Source organism: Malaya genurostris, chromosome 2 (assembly GCF_030247185.1).
Source record: "Malaya genurostris strain Urasoe2022 chromosome 2, Malgen_1.1, whole genome shotgun sequence".
NCBI classification, from domain to species: Eukaryota; Metazoa; Arthropoda; class Insecta; order Diptera; family Culicidae; genus Malaya; species Malaya genurostris.
In genome coordinates, this window is record NC_080571.1 from 34381397 (window position 1) to 34401405 (window position 20009).

At 35.4% G+C, this 20009-nt stretch overlaps 1 protein-coding gene across 3 annotated transcripts in view; it reads left to right on the forward strand.

The window, feature by feature from the left end:
• The window catches only part of LOC131432793 (dopamine D2-like receptor), a 763103-nt gene that overhangs the window by 198773 nt on the left and 544321 nt on the right, over positions 1–20009 (forward strand). For all 3 annotated transcript variants that reach the window (XM_058599309.1, XM_058599310.1, XM_058599311.1), the window contains exon 3: positions 16214–16404. In XM_058599309.1, coding sequence (XP_058455292.1) covers positions 16214–16404 — 191 coding nt within the window. The remainder of the gene's footprint in view (positions 1–16213; positions 16405–20009) is intronic.

Here is a 20009-nt window from a genome sequence, read left to right on the forward strand (position 1 = left end):
TTAAAGGATTTTGTGTGATGAAGTCATATGAATAATATTGGCCATTGTGAGCGTGAGTTTAGCAAATCAGAAATTTTTTAATGAATCAATGAAAAGATTGAGCTGTAGAAGCTCTAAAGGTAAACTAAGAGTTTTTTCTTTCAATTTGCTTTCGAATGAAATAGATAAGCACATAATAGGTGACAATTAGATCAATGTTCAAGATGATTACAATAATGGATTGAGACTGCAATTTTATGTTTCATGTTCTGTAAAGTTTTTTTTCAAATTGGTAAGATCAGTAAAGCGTCGTCTCTCTAAGCAACTTCTAAGTTCCACAGTGCCTGAAAAATATTTACTTTGTTAGAGCTCTAAAATACGCCTATTTGTCAACTTGAACGTATAGAAAAAGTTGTGAGGATACTTTCTGGCTGTTTAAAAACTGTATTAGGAACTGCTTCAAAGTTTGTGCTGTTGCGTCGGGTGTACATTCAAGTATGAGCAATTTCTTTAAAACGGAGTCTTTGTATGTTGCTTAAGCCAAATCTTTTTTACGAACTTTTGGTTACTTGGGCTAAATACTAATTGTAAATATATCCTACTCTACCGAATGAACAACTCTAGAATAAAAACTCTTTAATTAGAGATGAGAATCTGTGCATTTGCTCGATTTTCTTAACAGAAGTATTTCAAATTTTCACATTAATTTTTTGTGATATTTCTTTTCGGGCTAAAGCAAATGTGTGTCAAATTCTGTGGATTGTAGGTTAAGTAATCAGAAAAATAATGGAAAGAAACGTTAACCACTTAGTCGTTTAACAATTCTGATGTACGAAAACATAAATTCGAACAAATTTTTGGGCGAGACGAAGTTCGACGGGTCAGCTAGTATATATATATATATATATATATATATATATATATATATATATATATATATATATATATATATATATATATATATATATATATATATATATATATATATATATATATATATATATATATATATATATATATATATATATATATATATATATGTATATATAAAATACAGATTAATCTGCATATACGGCAACCCTGTTTCGCATGACATGTTTTCGCACGACCCCATACTAATATAAAGATGTGTTCAACATCATCACTTTCGCATTGCCGTTCGTAATTGAATGTGTTAGTGACGCAAATGATTTTAATTTACAAATGATGCAAATTATTTTAATTTGCATCTTGATGAATCTTTTGGTAGGAAATATTGAACGTTTAATTAACTCTTAATGATTAACTGTTGTACTAAAAAGTGCCTTGAATTGTCACAATCAACAAGTTCTGACGACTGATCCCTTCTGGTGTGATATCGTTGTTGTGTACCGGCCCGGCTGGAACTGGATTTCGTGAGGTCCTCGATGTTGCTCTCGTTTGTGTCTTGTTTCGGGAACAGTTGCTCAGTAAATGGTAGGAAAAATGAACCACTCAACTTTTATATTTTTTTCCTAAATACGTTTATTTCTTAAGGCAGTTTACATAAGTTTTTCTTCGCCGTAGCATCATTTTTACATAAAATTCTTATCCTAATTTAATTCTAACATAGTCACAACGATTTGAATTTATTAAAACATATTCCTCTTATTACTTAAACATCATTATAGGTAACTCGTCATTAATTATAAAGTCTACTCGGAAATATTATTTGTGCCAAACGATTAACTTCTATAAATTATAAAATAAGCTGTTATTTTCAGACATTTTGTTGATAATTTCATAAACTGTTTCGAGTTTGTTTGTATCATTACATAATTTTTATTCTAATTTAGCTATTGGTTGAACTCATGGACGCAGCTGGGATCAGAACTAAGTCTTGAAAGGGGCCGTTATTAAATTGAAACTCCAATTTTCTTTATGAAATGATAAATAAGTTTCATGTATGAAAGGTCACGACAAGCAAGAATGTCTCGAACTGGGACATTGGATAGTCTACCTTGGGTACGCAAAGAATTTATTAGTTGAGATCTGACATCACGATACTCCACGCATGTCCAAACGACATGATCAATATCCCGATAACCTTCTCCGCAAGCACAATGATTAGTCTCGGAGAGCCCAATTCGAAGGAGATGTGCATCTAACGTGTAGTGATTGGACATTAGTCTGGACATCACACGAATGAAGTCCTTACTCACATCTAGTCCCCTGAACCATGCCTTTGTCGATATTTTCGGAATAATTGAGTGCATCCATCGATCCAGATCATCTCTATCCCAAGAAGTTTGACAGCTGGCAAGTGTTCTTTGGCGAGACGAACTATAGAATTCGTTGAAAGCAATCGGTCGCTCATAAATTTCACCCTCAATAGCACCACGTTTGGCTAAATTATCGGCTCTTTCATTGCCTGGAATGGAGCAATGAGCCGGGACCCAGACTATAGTGATTAGATAATTATTATTCAATATGTCGTTCAGACACTGTTTTATTTTACCCAAGAAAAACGGTTCATTTTTGCCAGCAGCGATTGAGCGAATGGCTTCAATTGCACTCAGACTATCTGTGAAGAGGAAATAATGGTTTGGAGATAATGTGACGATTACACTCAAACTATAATGAACTGCTGCTAGCTCTGCTATATAAACAGATGCAGGTTCTTGAAGCCTAAATGAGGCCGAAACATTATTGTTGAACATACCAAACCCTGTCGCTTCTTCAATTCGCGATCCGTCCGTGTAAAACATTTTCTCAGAGTCAATATGCCTGAACTTACTTGAAAATATTTTTGGGATTTCCGCCGACTTAACTTTTATATGGATGCTCTTGTATAGAAGCAGACATCTCACGTTCTGATTGGCTGGTGCTGTCATGGGTTAAATCAAACAGGTTTTTCAATAGTGTACTTAGTTGTTGCAATACATGTTCAAGTTGAAAATTTTCGATTGTATTGGTAGTTATTAGATTATAAAAATCGTTCCACAGATCACTGAGCTACGAGCTTTTAAAATACGAGAAAGGCAAACGCGCCTTATGAATTATTCTCTTTGATACTCGTTTATACCAAACATTTCAGAAAAGTTTAATTTTGAACTATTTGAGATTATGTCACACAACTGAAAATTTTATCATACAATTGGGATCATACTTCCGATGGCAGTTCGTGCTCGCATCTCACACGAAGCAGTCGAAAATCATTTACGGTCGAAACAACAGAAACAAATACAATACAGTACAGTGAACAATAGAGTGTACGGAATGGTCAAATACGATCTAACAAAGCCGGAATCTTGGCCTACAAGACCAAATTCAATTTGTATAGATTTCAAGCGTTGCAAAGTTAGACCAGCAGCAAATGAACACTTAAGTTTTACTTAATTTCGTGTGATTTTTTGTGCTAAATTCGGAATTCTACTTTTTCTGAATTGTTTACTAATAGAAAATCCAAATAATTTTCGAATTCTATACGTTCCGAAATAATTCTAAGTTTGTGATATTTAAATTTTAATATTCTATCGATTATAATTGATGTCGTTTAGGATAGCGGAAAATTGAAGATATATGTTTTTGTTCTTAATTGCTTGTAAAACAAAAATCAAGCTTTATTTTTTTTTAAATTGTAGTTGGTTTCTTTTGCCATGGGTTAGAATATGAAATTCATATAATTCTACGCTCTATTTCTTATTGTACAAAGCCATTGAAATAATTTAAAATTTTTGTGTTGTCACAAAGTTTATTTTATTATTAAAAAACAAATTCTACGTCTCTTTGAAACAGATGAAATCAAAACGGATTCCAATATTTTCACTTTGATTTGCAGAAACGTTGGAACGCAATATATATCAGAAATTTTGAAATTTCCGATCTTCTACCAGTTTTTTGCGATTTTACGGAAAATCTAAAATAAAAAAACCTAATTTTAGTAGTTATCAATTCCGTTTGGGTTGTGCATGAAAATTGTTTAGATCTTTTGTCCAATTCCATAATTGTTTTTAGAATTTAGGTATATTTACCAACATTTTTAAGATTTTCAGAGAAATCCAAGTTTCAGTTTTTTTTTGTAAATTTTGTTTATAATAAATTTACAACTAAAACAATAAAAAAATATATGTCATAATATTTCAAAGTTTTGATTTGATTTTATTTGGCAAAATTTTCCCAATAATAGAAATTTTCTGTATTTGTACCAAATTTCTTGAGATTCTTTGAACAGATATATAATTTTGATCATCAATACATTGTTTCTGGTAATGATTCCAATATTCTGAATCAAAAAAATGTACATGTCATCGCTTTAATTTTTGAGTTATATACAATCATGTAAAAAAAATGAAAAATTCATATATATTTATAAACTTATCGAATGTTTAATGTTTTCTTTTGATTGTGCAGGAATGGTAGTTGAGCGTAAATTGTAGCTGGTATCACTAGCAATTGAATGATGTGTAAAAATATATAGGTCATCGCTTTGAATTTCGAGATATTTACGATCATTGTAAAAAGTCTCATCTTTTCTGAGGTCATCTATCTACAGTTTTCATTATAACTTTGGGTAGACAACCCTATTTTTAGTTCTTATCAGTGCATTTTATTTGTGGAAGTAATACCTTTCCAATGGTGATCAAATTTTGAAGATCGAATGACTAACAACAAAGTTATGACTCGGTAAATTTGAGGTTCTCAATATCCGATTCGCGATGCAGGTGCCGCATGAACGCAGATAGGGCACGTTTTGAGCTTAAAAAAAACTTGGAACGGGAAAAATCAGATTTTCATTAGTTTTTCCTAAACGATCGTCAATAATGATATACTTAAAATAATCTACAAACTTCACAAAATTCGAGGGTGTAAAATTTATCGAAATTGGTCAAGTAACAACTGAGCTATGATAGCTCAAAGTTACCGTTCCAACTTTTTTTGAGGCTTGGTATTAGGAGTGTTAAATAACGAATGCATCTAGACGCTAATAAAGTAACTGAGATTCAATTCAACAAGGCGTCTAACTGTATGTACATTATGTTTAAACGTGAAAGCGATGCAATTGCATTCGCTTCGGTTAACAACAAGGTGCACAGTGTTGAGTGTGATAACATTGAATACAAAATCCCTGTGCACATGGTGGACAATGCCATAGAAGTACGTGTGCATGACCTCCCCCCGCAGGTCACCGATCAGTACGTTCGGGAGAATATGTCGCGGTACGGTGAAATCCTTTCCATCGAAAGGGAAGTATGGCGGAATTTTTTCCCCGGCATCCGGAATGGCGAGCGAGTGGTACGTATGCATCTACGTAAGGCAATTCCATCTTACATCATTTGTGGTCAAGGTGGGACACATCCGTGTAAAACGCTGATTACCTATGAAAATCAGCTGGTTACATGCCAGTTTTGTGAACAACCTGCACACTACGGTAAACCTTGCACCGAAACTGCGAAAAGGACATCTTCAACCAAAGACAAGGTCAACCGTTCAACAACGAAAACTAGTGAGCGTAGTACTCCTGTTTCACCATCAAACCAACCAACAACTGCAACCAATGTACAACAAGGCGCTCCTACAGCAACTAGCAACGAGCTCAAGACTGCGAACATCAAGGAAAGCGAAAAGAAGACGGAAATCAACAACAAAACCACCGATGCATCAATGGATGACGAGACGAGTCACGAACAAAGTGCCCCTCAACCCTCGCAGGAGGAAAATGGAAGCTCCTCTCCTCCTAGAAAAAGAGTGACAACGAGATCCACTTCAAAAAACACATTATTTAAAAAATCGGCTAATTCGGCCACGTAAAGCTTGTACGCAAATAGGCCTGAATAAAAATACCTTTTAAATAAAAAAAAATACTTCCGATGGCATGTCGCAAGAATTATGTTGATTGATTAGATATAACAGGAGATATTCACGATCAAAAACTTATCACTCTCTCAGAGAGTAAGTTTTGATAAGGCGCCCCATAGTAAAGTAAGTCGTATTCACGACAAAATCTATATCTTATTCAGAATTCAGTTTGCTTTCGCTGTTAGCAAACATAGTTTTTTGTTTGATATCATCGGAATATCTTTTTGCTTTCGATTTTTATTTTCGCCACTCAAAACGTCCAAAACAACAGCAAATTGAAGAATCGATAAATGCGAACATCACAACATCAAAAGAAGTTTTCTATTTGATCTCACACTCTGCTCGGGTAGCTACCCGGGTAGAAGTGATTTGCAAAACAATAACAAATTCTGTTATTAAAACCAAACATCTCAATGGTAGAAATTAACATTATTTAGTTTGAAATAAGAGTTGAAATATCAAAAATCATAACAAAACTTGCATGAGAAAATAGCTACAAAATATAAAATTCTGTCATTGTAATATGAAACCAAAAACAAAATATTCATAGAAGACGAATTTCACAAATTTTTATATTCTAGCATTCAGAATAGAGTAATATCATAAGTATTTCTCTTATCTGATTCTGATGCAGTTTATTCAATAGTATTTTATTTGAAGATAGAACTACTGGATCAATTTACTTTATGAAATTGAAATAGCTCATTAATGACAAAATATAATATTATAACTAATTTTGATTTTAAACAGATATTGTATAATTTCTTGATTCTTTGGATGCAATATCACGAAAATATCAAGTATCGCTGTGATAACACAGAAACATCAAGCCAAGATATGATGGTAAAAGTTGTTATTATTTTGATCTTTATTTGCTATTTACACCTACCCGGGTAGTATACATTTATTTAGGTTTCGTCTTCGATTTGTCAGTACCTAACAGTTTACGTTGAAATGTTGTATGTTACCACATAGCAGTACAACATAAACCACCAAAAAGAGTTAAGTTCCCCTAAGCACATGATAAAAGCGAGTATGTTTTTATTTATTCCCTAAAAAATTCAAAAATATTCGTTAAATAATTATTATTTTTTTTTTGTTTCAATTATAGAGGCTTTAACATTAATGTCATTCGCCTCTTCGGGCTAGAAAAACTTTCTGACCCTATATGCTGTTTCTGCAGCATTTTTTCGAAAACAGACTACGGTCAGAACAATTCTATACTATTTTAGATTGTACGAAATATCAATCAAATTCATTTCAAAATTAATATTATCTAATTTCAAATGCTGACATGTCGTTGACTATCTCATCAAATTTCGGATTTTTTCCCGGAAACTCATTTCCACTCGTTGTGGCGACCCTTCTCTCGAAACACATCTCGATTCCTGGCAACGCCTCTGTCAGTCCGGAATGTGCTTCACTCGCACAGTACGGTTACGTTTTGGCACCCACTCGACCGACCTAGTTTAGCGAATGTCTGTGCAAATTTGAGCAGACCATTTCAGCAAGATATGAACAGTTCCGGATATTTGTTTTCCCCTTCTCCTGCGCAGGCACATTCCGGCACTGCCACAGTATCCGTCCCTTCCGTGCAAACTCCACAGGTTCTAACCGTTATGCAGTAGCAAACCGACAGACGTGGGGCAATTAGAAGTAGAACCCGGTTAGTTGTTGTAGACAACCGTCAAGCCAAGAAAATGGTACATGCCCGTGCAGGTGTACACAGTCTCAAACCGACAGACAGACAGACCGAACCACCCCGAGAATGAATGGAGTAAGTTCCACCACCGCGCCACCACACTCCAACTGTGGCTGTTGTTGATTTGCATGTGCTCACGAGATTGCAAATCCGAAATACACGGACGAATGAAGGACGAACGGTCGTTCATTCCTGGAACGCTGGATAGCGGAAAGAGTTAAAAGGGATCCCGCATCAGCTAAGAGCTAGCTGGTCGATTGTTTACTTACCTACATTCCACCGACTGCAGGCACTGCCATCGTTGCGCTGCCGGAGGCTACTGGAGTCTAACGGAGATTGGTTCTACCAAGCGTAAATATGCGGGAAGTATGCCGGCAAACGGCGCCCGAGACAGGACCATGTTAGAGGTGGTAACGCATCATCCTGGTTGGTAGTTGTTTTGGCGAAGATAAGCGACATTACATGGGCAAACATTGGCAACAACGATTGCTGGCCCGGGCCGGTGTTTCGGTTGCTTAGGAAATCGATGATTTTGCAAGTTCAAGCAGTTGCTTTCTTGCTGGCGTAATCCGATTTTGAGAACTTTAAACCTAGCCTCAAGCAAATAAGATGCAACTTATTTTTGGGCTATTAAAAAAGCTATCTCCCATCGATCGTAGGCTTGCCCAATTTCGAAATTACTCCACAACTCCAAATCATCTATCAAAATGGATCGCTGCTGCAGCCGGGAAGAAAAACGATCGCCCAATTTCCCGGACCATAAAACCTCCTATCGTTCGTCAGCCACCAGCATTACCTAATTGATGAAAAGGATGACCGACCACGAAAGTGTAGTGTAATGCGCCGAAATGGGAACCATCCCCGTAAAGAGCTTATTTCCCGTGTACCAACTTTTCGCTGACGGCCTCCGGATCGTAACTCTTTTTCCACTTGGCTGCTGATGAAATGATTATTTTCCGGCCGTTTTTGTTTTCCCTTTCCCTCTCAGTTTACGATCGTTCTATCATCATTCGACAGGGCGGACAGTTCTTCCACCACTCTCCAGGGGCTCTCGATTTTCTTTTTCCATCACAAAACTCATTGCCGGGCTCCGGTCAAAAGCATCGTCGGTCGTCGTCGTCGTCGTTTGTTTTTTTAATGAAATCAAAAACACGATACCAGTCAGCGGCGTAATTAGGTTAGGGACACGCCCGGGCAGCTTGCGAAAGACATTACACGCGTAATCCTTATTAAGGAATCGGTTTATTTACGCGGAAATGGCAAAGAAAAACCCCACGAACCACCGAGCGTAAATCATTAAACTTAATGTGCAAATAAACGGAGCCCCAAAAAAAAAAACACAACAAAAAGAAAGATAAATTACAATCTCTGCTGGACGCCCGGAGGCGACCCAAGAAATGTGTAAAATCATTTCCGGCTCGATGCTGCTGACTGGTCTCCAGCTGCCGGGCCACAGTGAATCTTCTGTGCATCATCCAAACCAGCGAACATCAAACACCATCCTGGCAGTGACCAGTCGGTCCGTTGAAAAGCTTCAGCTGCCGGGCCACGCAACGAATGAGCAACCAACATAAAACAGCATGTTTCATTTTCGTGCGTTTGTGTCTGTGTGTGTGTAAAGTATGTTGAGAACGGGCCATCCTTCGCAAACTCTGCCCGCTGGCAAAATTCCCAAATCTAATTTCAATTTGGGATTTAAGCTGAAAACTTGTGCTCATCTGTTGCTCATTTCGCCTGCGAGTAAACGGGATTGAGAATGAAAATCGTGGTTACCTTCGAAAAGACTAAACAGATAGGACTACTCTTCGCAGAATGGATGGGCAGACGAAAGTAAAAGGGACAAGCTGCAATCATTCCGGAACTAGCTTTCTGCTGGGGTGGAAACAGTTAAAAATGAAAAAAATTATTGCCTTTTTCAAACTCCTCATAAGCTAAACGATTATTGATGTTTTCTAAAGGCAATTACAGAAAATAAGTTAATATTCCGTGATATTCCGAAGTGAAATCACTTCGTTGCAATGATTCGATAAATAATAGTTCAACATACTGGAAAACATAATTGTATCACGGGAATGTTGAGTAAACTTCTTTGGCGATTTCGTCATCCTAACACACGATGATCAGCAAAGAAACTGATCAATTGCAGACTCTAACAGCATCCATGCAACTGATTTTTGAAAAGGACGAATATATATCAGTATTGCGATTTCTTCAAATCGTTGTAGCTAGGAAATTGTTATTGGTAGGAAAACGGAGTCGAACAAAATGAGACAGGAGATTGATTGGGCACTTCACCAAATCAGCACATAGAGAAAGAAAGAGAACAATTCTTCCAAGAATTCAAAAATAGATCAAAAAACAATTATGGAATAAAAGCCAAATTTAATTTTCAATGCTATTATTTTAAGCCCGCTATTGAAACCAACACATTAACGCGTTTCATGTCTTTTGACAAATCCTATGTTTGCAATTGCTTTTCTTTATGTTCCATCTAGAACTCGTCAGTGCTGGCCGTCCAGATTGTGGTAATTTGAGAGGTTCAAAATATATTTTCTAAATTTATTCTGCAATCTGTTTCGTTGGAGACGTCAGTGTAGACATGGCAGTTCGGTGCAATAGCACAAAGTGTTTTGCCAATAGCATTAACTTTACGTCTGCTTAGCGGTTTATATTAAACCGCTGAATCTACTTAGCAATTTAATAAAAACTGCTAACCCGTCAATGAGACGAAGACAAACCATAAAAACGTGCTTAATCCACCTAGCAGTGAAATGATACCTTTTTTATCATTCCGCATGTGCTTTTTGCATGAATATACTTCGGTGTTTCAGTTTTCATGACATTATTTTAATGACCGTAGTTTTAAGCGGCAATTTGAGATTTTAAGGGCTGAGGCCAGTAGGACGCGTAAAACCACGTGGCTCGCTGTGCGTATTACATTTCTCTCCGTGCTCCCTCGCAAATGTGCAAAATGACTCTCGATGTGGCCAGGTTGTCAAGAAACTCTTGATATTTTCGGTTACAAGTTTGACTACATCACATAAATCCAATAAAGCTACCGCTTGTTTGGCAGCCTTTCTGAGTCGATTTTATTTCTCTATCAGAAAAAATGGCGCCGCCATAGAAATCGACTTACCTTCACAAAAATAACATTCACTTCATTGTTATCGCGACACTTCATTTTTATGCATTAATCGCATCTTAATTAAATTTTCTAGACATTTTCAGAATAGTTTTTTGATCCATGCTTTTGAAAATGAGATATTCAATGAACAAGTTGAAAGACGGCGTTTTCAGCTATGCAATTCTTCCTTCAGAAAAAAGACTTTCCCCGACCGCTAAAGTCAAACAATCATTCTGAAATTTTCACAGAATAATCTAAACTAATTTTCTAAGAGATTGTCAGTTGGTTTTTATTATATTCGTCACCGTTTCTGAGAAAATCAGATTTAAAGCGTAGAAATAGCCCTCTAAATCACCCTAAAACACACTGGCCTCAGACCCTAATCACTCATTACTCTGTAATTTCGAAACTGCGAACTGCACTTTGGAATTTACGGTAATTTAAGGTACTTCCAGAGCCGGTATTCAGAAAGCAGCATAACCCAAACCGATTCGTATGACTATATGACAAATAAATTGCAATCGTTTTGAGTCCAACTTTAACGCTTTTCGGGATTGTAATTTTCTATATTGGTTTGATTTTAAAAACTCAACATCCTGTAATTCCAGAATCGGATGTCAAAATTTGATAAAATTAATTAATTTTGTACGGGACCATAAGTTTATTTTAATTTGAATTTTTGTTTCTGAAATTCGATTTAATTTTTTTTGAGAAAACGATTCGATACTAGAACCGGAATTCGAAAATCGGTGTAGCCGAAATCATTTAAATTCTCCTGAGGAGTGTGTATCGTAGTGCGAATTAAATTTTAGGGTACCTTACTAATCGAAAACTGAAAACAACTGAAACTGGAATAAGTTCATTTGGTTATCGACTATCCAAATCTGCTAACCCGATAAACCTGATTAATTTATGTGAAATAGACATTTTCATACTAATCACCCTTTATCCCCTAAAACGGAGTTTGGATCTGACTGAAAAGCAAGATGTTTTATAGAATCTTAAAACTTTTCATTTGAATCTTTTATGATTCTTATATTGAATTTGAATCTTTGATCAGTTCAGCCATGTACGAAAAAAATGAGTTACACAATTTTGATTAGATTTCACATATCATCCTGTAGTTCCGGAACCAGAGATCGGAACCAAACATAATTCAGGAACCTTGATTGAGAGCATACGACTTTTCATATGAATTTGAGTTTGTAAAAAACGGTTGAGTCATCTCCGAAAAAAATTGAGTGAAATTATTTGTCACACACGCATTTGCTGATCTCGACGAACTGAGTCGAATGGTATTCGGGAGTTATGTTCTTCAAGCATTTATTACTGTAAGTAGCTTAAACTGAAATAATTATGGAATTGCTTTCAACTCGAAAATGCTGCCATCATCTGGTTTACACATGGCATATTCGAACGATTATGTTGCCAAAAACGAACCGTGCTAAAATCGGTCCGAGGAAAAATGCCATGAAAAAGGATGCTGTACACAGTCCTTTCGATACTTAGAAATAATTGTATGTAACAGTATTTAAAATCGTTTTCACGTTGCCCCCAAGCATTGCATTATCAAACAGCGCTTGAAACTTCTACTGCTGGAATAGGGGAAAAGGTCGCTTACACAAAAATTTCGATATCTCCGTTAAAAATGGACGGATTTTAACAATCTATGGCTTGTTGGATAGGGTAATAGGTGCGGAATCTAAGTTTGAAAACATATTCTATTTTCAAGGCCGATTGTGACAGATACTGTCAAAAAACATAAACATAACCTCTTAGTTGACAACACACATACACACACACACACACACACACACACACACACACACACACACACACACACACACACACACACACACACACACACACACACACACACACACACACACACACACACACGGACATTTGCTCAGTTCGTCGAGCTGAATCGATTGGAGAGAGTGATAAGTTTTTGATCGTGAATATCTCTTGTTGTATCTAACGAATCAACATAATTTTTGCTACATACCATCGGAAATATGATCACAATTTTATGACAAAATTTTCAGTTGTGTGACATAATCTCAAATAATTCAAAATTAAGCTTTTCTGAAATGTTTGGTATAAACGAGTATCAAAGAGGATAATTTATAAGGCGCGTTTGCATTCTCGTATTTTGAAAGCTCATAGCTCAGTGATCTGTGAAAGGATTTATATAATCTAACTACCAAAAGAATCGAAATTTTTCAACTTAAGCGTGTATAGAAAAAGCATTGAAGTATTTCAATAGTACACTATTGAAAAACCTGTCTCATTTGACACATGTCAACACCAGCCAATCAGAACGCGTTCTGAGGAAGAGAACAAAATATCTGCTGCTGTACAACAAATCGTTCGAGAAAAATGTTCCGAACAGTGCTTAATATCATGAGTTCCACAATTTGGTGCTTCTGAAAGACAAGAATGAATCCCGTACAGCATCCTGATAGTTTCTTCCAATGAAATGCAAATCCGAAATGAAATAATCGAATTTAAAATTCAATATGCTGCTATTTTTATAGCCGTTAGGACCGCACATTAGTGAGAAAGCTACAAACGAAATCACGTAAAATGAAACCTCTTAACAAAAATTGAATCGGTTTGGATTCTATCGTCACTGCGAGCAGATGTATAGTGTGTCGTTTGGAAAGCTAGTTTCGATTCCGACAAGAGCGATTAAGTCACAGCTGCTAGTCGTTTGCATAAGTGAAAAAACAACGAAAAGAGGACAACGGTGGGGAGCATCACACAAAATCAGCCGTTCTAATGGCTCTAAAAATTTCCTAAAGAACTATTAGGATTTCTTTTTCGCAAATCGAAGGTAAATATCCTCTGTTTCGTGCAAGTCTAGAACAGTTTCACAGTAATCGAGATCAAGTGAAGCCTTCTTTGTTTTTGCGAAAAATGTCAAAAATGGAAATGCTTGAATAATTTATACAATTGATCAACTAATTGATATTCCGAAGTGTTCAGGAACATGTCAGTTGTTTTCGTATTCACGACATCCCGTTATGTCTCTGACATTACCCACCCGCCTTTTTTACGAAACAAATCCCAAATAACGTAAACTTTTTTTTACGAACTACCTCTTTTTACGAACCCCCGTTTAGTTCGTAAATGGAGGTTTCGGTGTATGAGCTCAGCATAAATATGGGCGTTATTTTCAATCTCTCAATTCACCACTTGAAAATGGTTTCACTGATCTGAAGCAATAAATTTGCTCATAGTTATTTTCTTCCGTATGGTGGTGAAGAGAGGATGACGAATACTGCAACCTTCTCCACGTTGTTACGAACCGCACAGAATGCAAATTGGTTCATTACTAGCTTTACTTATGTGAAGGGATAATTTTTGAATAGTATCGTCTGTGATCTTATATATACGACATTGTCGTCTCTGTTAGGGAATGGGGGTTAGTTATGCACGTAAATTGTACACCCAGATGATAATAGAACCGCACCGGCTAATTATGAATGACAAGACTTTTACGCGAAAGCATAGTTCAGCAGATTTCGGAACTTCTGTTTTTCACTCCAATCCAGCAGATACTCGATTGAAAGTTCGTTGTAGACCAATAATAGCACCGTTGTATCCGTAATTAGTACGACTAAGAGGCAATCGAAGGAAGACATGCGGGGCAGTCTATTTTGTTGTTCAATATGACGGCGATCAACATAGCACGGGACAAATCACGTCGAATGAAAAAGAGTGTCGAGTCCAATCAATAATCCACGGCTTTCGTAGCTAGGCAACTAGTGAGGCTTATTCCAAAGTAGCTGTCGAAGAGTAAATCGGACGAATCTTCGCTGTACCGACTCTATTCGGTGGGCGCCGTTAAGGTAATATGGGTTCCATATCGTAGAGCAGTACTCGAGCGTTGTACGAATGAGTGAGCAATATAGAGACTTCAAGCAGTAAATGTCTGTGAAATGTTTTTCCGTTCTCGTTACAAATCCTAAACAACGAGATGCCTTTGCTACAAAAAAGTTGAAAGGTTATGCAATCATTTGAAAAACCCACTTATGAAAATTGACCCGGAGGGCCAAGTGTCATATACCATTCGACTCAGTTCATCGAGCTGAGCAATGTCTGTGTGTGTATGTGTGTGTATGTGTGTGTATGTGATTCCGGCTATCCTGGTTCCCGGTATCCGGTTCCGGAAGTACCGGAAATAGTGGTCATATATTTCAAAATGGATCTCACTCACTTTTCTCAGCGATGGTTTGACCGATTTCCACAAACTTAGATTCAAATGAAAGGTATTCTGGTCCCATACGGAATTCGTGAATTTCATCCGGATCCGACTTTCGGTTCCGGAGTTATAGGGTAAAGTGTGTTACATATTGTACACCGTCACTTAAAATATTTTCGGATGCGACAAACATTTAAATCATAATTTAGAGTGCGTACTTGAAGAGTTTGTACGTCATGTTAGTTGGTGGCCGTACGAACCGACTTTCATTATACCGGTTCTCGGGTTCCGGTACCGGAAGTGCATATAATAGTGAACCCATTTCGTTTTTTTAGGATGACTTACGTAATCAAAGCACTGTTTTATTCTGTATGTTATACTAGTTAATGCACAAACAATCTCTCAAAATTAAGACGCGCAGAGTCTATGTTCTTGACTCATATATTCAATGTTCTTAAAATTTTCACATGATAAATAAAAGCATTGTGTTGTTAATAATAAGCGATCTAATGAAACTTTCGTTCAATTGTGAGTTTACTATACCATTTGAATTTAAGGTAGAAAATTCTATTCTATCATATGTGAGAAAGTGAAGTGAGCTTTAGCAATAACTCCTAATAATTAGAATTTTGATTTATTTCGCTTAGGAAATTCTTACCATTCCAAAGTAAGAAATGAATTATTTACACCCTCAGTAAACCCTCAGTCGTTTCACTGCTCTTGATGTTATCAAGAGTAAACCATTCAAACAACCATGCGTCTTCATTGAATTATTATCTAAAGGCAACGCATGGTAGTTTTCTATAGTACAGAAGGTTTTTTCTTTCTTACTAGAAATAAAAAAAAACAAATGTTTCAATTCACTCGGGGTGTTGTAATGATACTATTTTGATTCTCTCGAACTCAAAAAAAAATTGTGCAGATTTTAAGGTCAGGTGCAGAACAATATTTCTGATCATAGAAGATATATATTTCAAGCACCCGCTAAAGGAATTATCTCTACAAAATCGACGTAAAAAAAATTATGGTATGTGTTCCACAATGACTCAATGGAAAAGCTGTGCAATTTCCTTTTATTATTCTCTACACGTACGTACTACATCACCGTATATGCAATCTAAAACGTTCTGTTATCCCATTATTTAGATTGTTTCGTCACGTTCGCTAGTCTGGCGATCGTTTCAACCCGTTTGGCTACTAATAACATTAAACCAATTATGATTTTCTAGTTTCGAGTCTCTCTCCGGCGAAACATTGGCACTTCGTTCATCCGCCACGGCAAACCGAATGAATTTATCAGAATCCAATGCAATGCAATTAAATAACCGCACTAATTCCCGTTTTCTCATATTTTTTTCTTTTTCTCTCTCTCTGCTTGCAGTCCACTATAACTACTGGGGCCTGATCCTGGTGCTGTTTCCGATCCTGACGCTGTTCGGTAATGTGCTAGTGATACTGGCGGTGTGTCGCGAGCGGACTTTACAAACGGTGACCAACTACTTCATAGTGTCGCTCGCGTTGGCCGATCTGCTGGTTGCGGTCGTGGTGATGCCGTTTGCCGTATATGTGCTGGTAAGTGCACTCATTTTCGTTTTTCGTTCGACCATTTGGGTCCATTTGGGATTCGTCGATTAAATAGATTGTAGAGCAGCGAGCAGAAGGTTTCACGTTCGAGTGAGTTGGGGGGAATGGGCTTTCCAAAGTTTCCAGTTTTGTTTTAGATCTGTGCGCCGTTTGAAATATGAAATATAATGATGTCGGTTACTTTTAAGGTCGACGGCGAAGGCAAAATTCTATTGATTTGACGTTGTATGCTAATGTATTCGGCGTCGATTTGACTTTTATGAATACAATAAGATGTTTAGTTTTGAATTATGACCAATACATGCATTTAAATGCGAACTTAAAATATTTTCCAGTTAAGGAAACGATGCCATAGTTTTTCATCACGACAACGCTCGGCCATTTGGTGAAAACTATTTTAATAACAACAAATGTTAATGGCAATAATAATGATAAAATGAAACAAGTTGAGTTGGTGAAAATGAAATCCAAATAATGTTTCGAATTCACATCTTATCATACCAAGTTACAATAAGTTCCAACGTTACTTTTCGACAACATGATTTTTATAAAATTTTTGCATCAACTGTTTTTGGTTGCAAATTGTTGACTGTACCAAAATGTGACAATGAAAAATATAAATAAAAAACGTTTCGCTCATAATCTAATTTACTGTTTGACTCAAGAAAGCAAATCACGCAGCAAATCTTGTGCGCACAAACGATAAACGATAAACGATAAACGATGAACGATAAACGATAAACGATAAACGATAAACGATAAACGATAAACGATAAACGATAAACGATAAACGATAAACGATAAACGATAAACGATAAACGATAAACGATAAACGATAAACGATAAACGATAAACGATAAACGATAAACGATAAACGATAAACGATAAACGATAAACGATAAACGATAAACGATAAACGATAAACGATAAACGATAAACGATAAACGATAAACGATAAACGATAAACGATAAACGATAAACGATAAACGATAAACGATAAACGATAAACGATAAACGATAAACGATAAACGATAAACGATAAACGATAAACGATAAACGATAAACGATAAACGATAAACGATAAACGATAAACGATAAACGATAAACGATAAACGATAAACGATAAACGATAAACGATAAACGATAAACGATAAACGATAAACGATAAACGATAAACGATAAACGATAAACGATAAACGATAAACGATAAACGATAAACGATAAACGATAAACGATAAACGATAAACGATAAACGATAAACGATAAACGATAAACGATAAACGATAAACGATAAACGATAAACGATAAACGATAAACGATAAACGATAAACGATAAACGATAAACGATAAACGATAAACGATAAACGATAAACGATAAACGATAAACGATAAACGATAAACGATAAACGATAAACGATAAACGATAAACGATAAACGATAAACGATAAACGATAAACGATAAACGATAAACGATAAACGATAAACGATAAACGATAAACGATAAACGATAAACGATAAACGATAAACGATAAACGATAAACGATAAACGATAAACGATAAACGATAAACGATAAACGATAAACGATAAACGATAAACGATAAACGATAAACGATAAACGATAAACGATAAACGATAAACGATAAACGATAAACGATAAACGATAAACGATAAACGATAAACGATAAACGATAAACGATAAACGATAAACGATAAACGATAAACGATAAACGATAAACGATAAACGATAAACGATAAACGATAAACGATAAACGATAAACGATAAACGATAAACGATAAACGATAAACGATAAACGATAAACGATAAACGATAAACGATAAACGATAAACGATAAACGATAAACGATAAACGATAAACGATAAACGATAAACGATAAACGATAAACGATAAACGATAAACGATAAACGATAAACGATAAACGATAAACGATAAACGATAAACGATAAACGATAAACGATAAACGATAAACGATAAACGATAAACGATAAACGATAAACGATAAACGATAAACGATAAACGATAAACGATAAACGATAAACGATAAACGATAAACGATAAACGATAAACGATAAACGATAAACGATAAACGATAAACGATAAACGATAAACGATAAACGATAAACGATAAACGATAAACGATAAACGATAAACGATAAACGATAAACGATAAACGATAAACGATAAACGATAAACGATAAACGATAAACGATAAACGATAAACGATAAACGATAAACGATAAACGATAAACGATAAACGATAAACGATAAACGATAAACGATAAACGATAAACGATAAACGATAAACGATAAACGATAAACGATAAACGATAAACGATAAACGATAAACGATAAACGATAAACGATAAACGATAAACGATAAACGATAAACGATAAACGATAAACGATAAACGATAAACGATAAACGATAAACGATAAACGATAAACGATAAACGATAAACGATAAACGATAAACGATAAACGATAAACGATAAACGATAAACGATAAACGATAAACGATAAACGATAAACGATAAACGATAAACGATAAACGATAAACGATAAACGATAAACGATAAACGATAAACGATAAACGATAAACGATAAACGATAAACGATAAACGATAAACGATAAACGATAAACGATAAACGATAAACGATAAACGATAAACGATAAACGATAAACGATAAACGATAAACGATAAACGATAAACGATAAACGATAAACGATAAACGATAAACGATAAACGATAAACGATAAACGATAAACGATAAACGATAAACGATAAACGATAAACGATAAACGATAAACGATAAACGATAAACGATAAACGATAAACGATAAACGATAAACGATAAACGATAAACGATAAACGATAAACGATAAACGATAAACGATAAATGATAAACGATAAACGATAAACGATAAACGATAAACGATAAACGATAAACGATAAACGATAAACGATAAACGATAAACGATAAACGATAAACGATAAACGATAAACGATAAACGATAAACGATAAACGATAAACGTTAAACGATAAACGAAAAACGATAAACGATAAACGAGAAACGATAAACGATAAACGATAAACGATAAACGATAAACGATAAACGATAAACGATAAACGATAAACGATAAACGATAAACGATAAACGATAAACGATAAACGATAAACGATAAACGATAAACGATAAACGATAAACGATAAACGATAAACGATAAACGATAAACGATAAACGATAAACGATAAACGATAAACGATAAACGATAAACGATAAACGATAAACGATAAACGATAAACGATAAACGATAAACGATAAACGATAAACGATAAACGATAAACGATAAACGATAAACGATAAACGATAAACGATAAACGATAAACGATAAACGATAAACGATAAACGATAAACGATAAACGATAAACGATAAACGATAAACGATAAACGATAAACGATAAACGATAAACGATAAACGATAAACGATAAACGATAAACGATAAACGATAAACGATAAACGATAAACGATAAACGATAAACGATAAACGATAAACGATAAACGATAAACG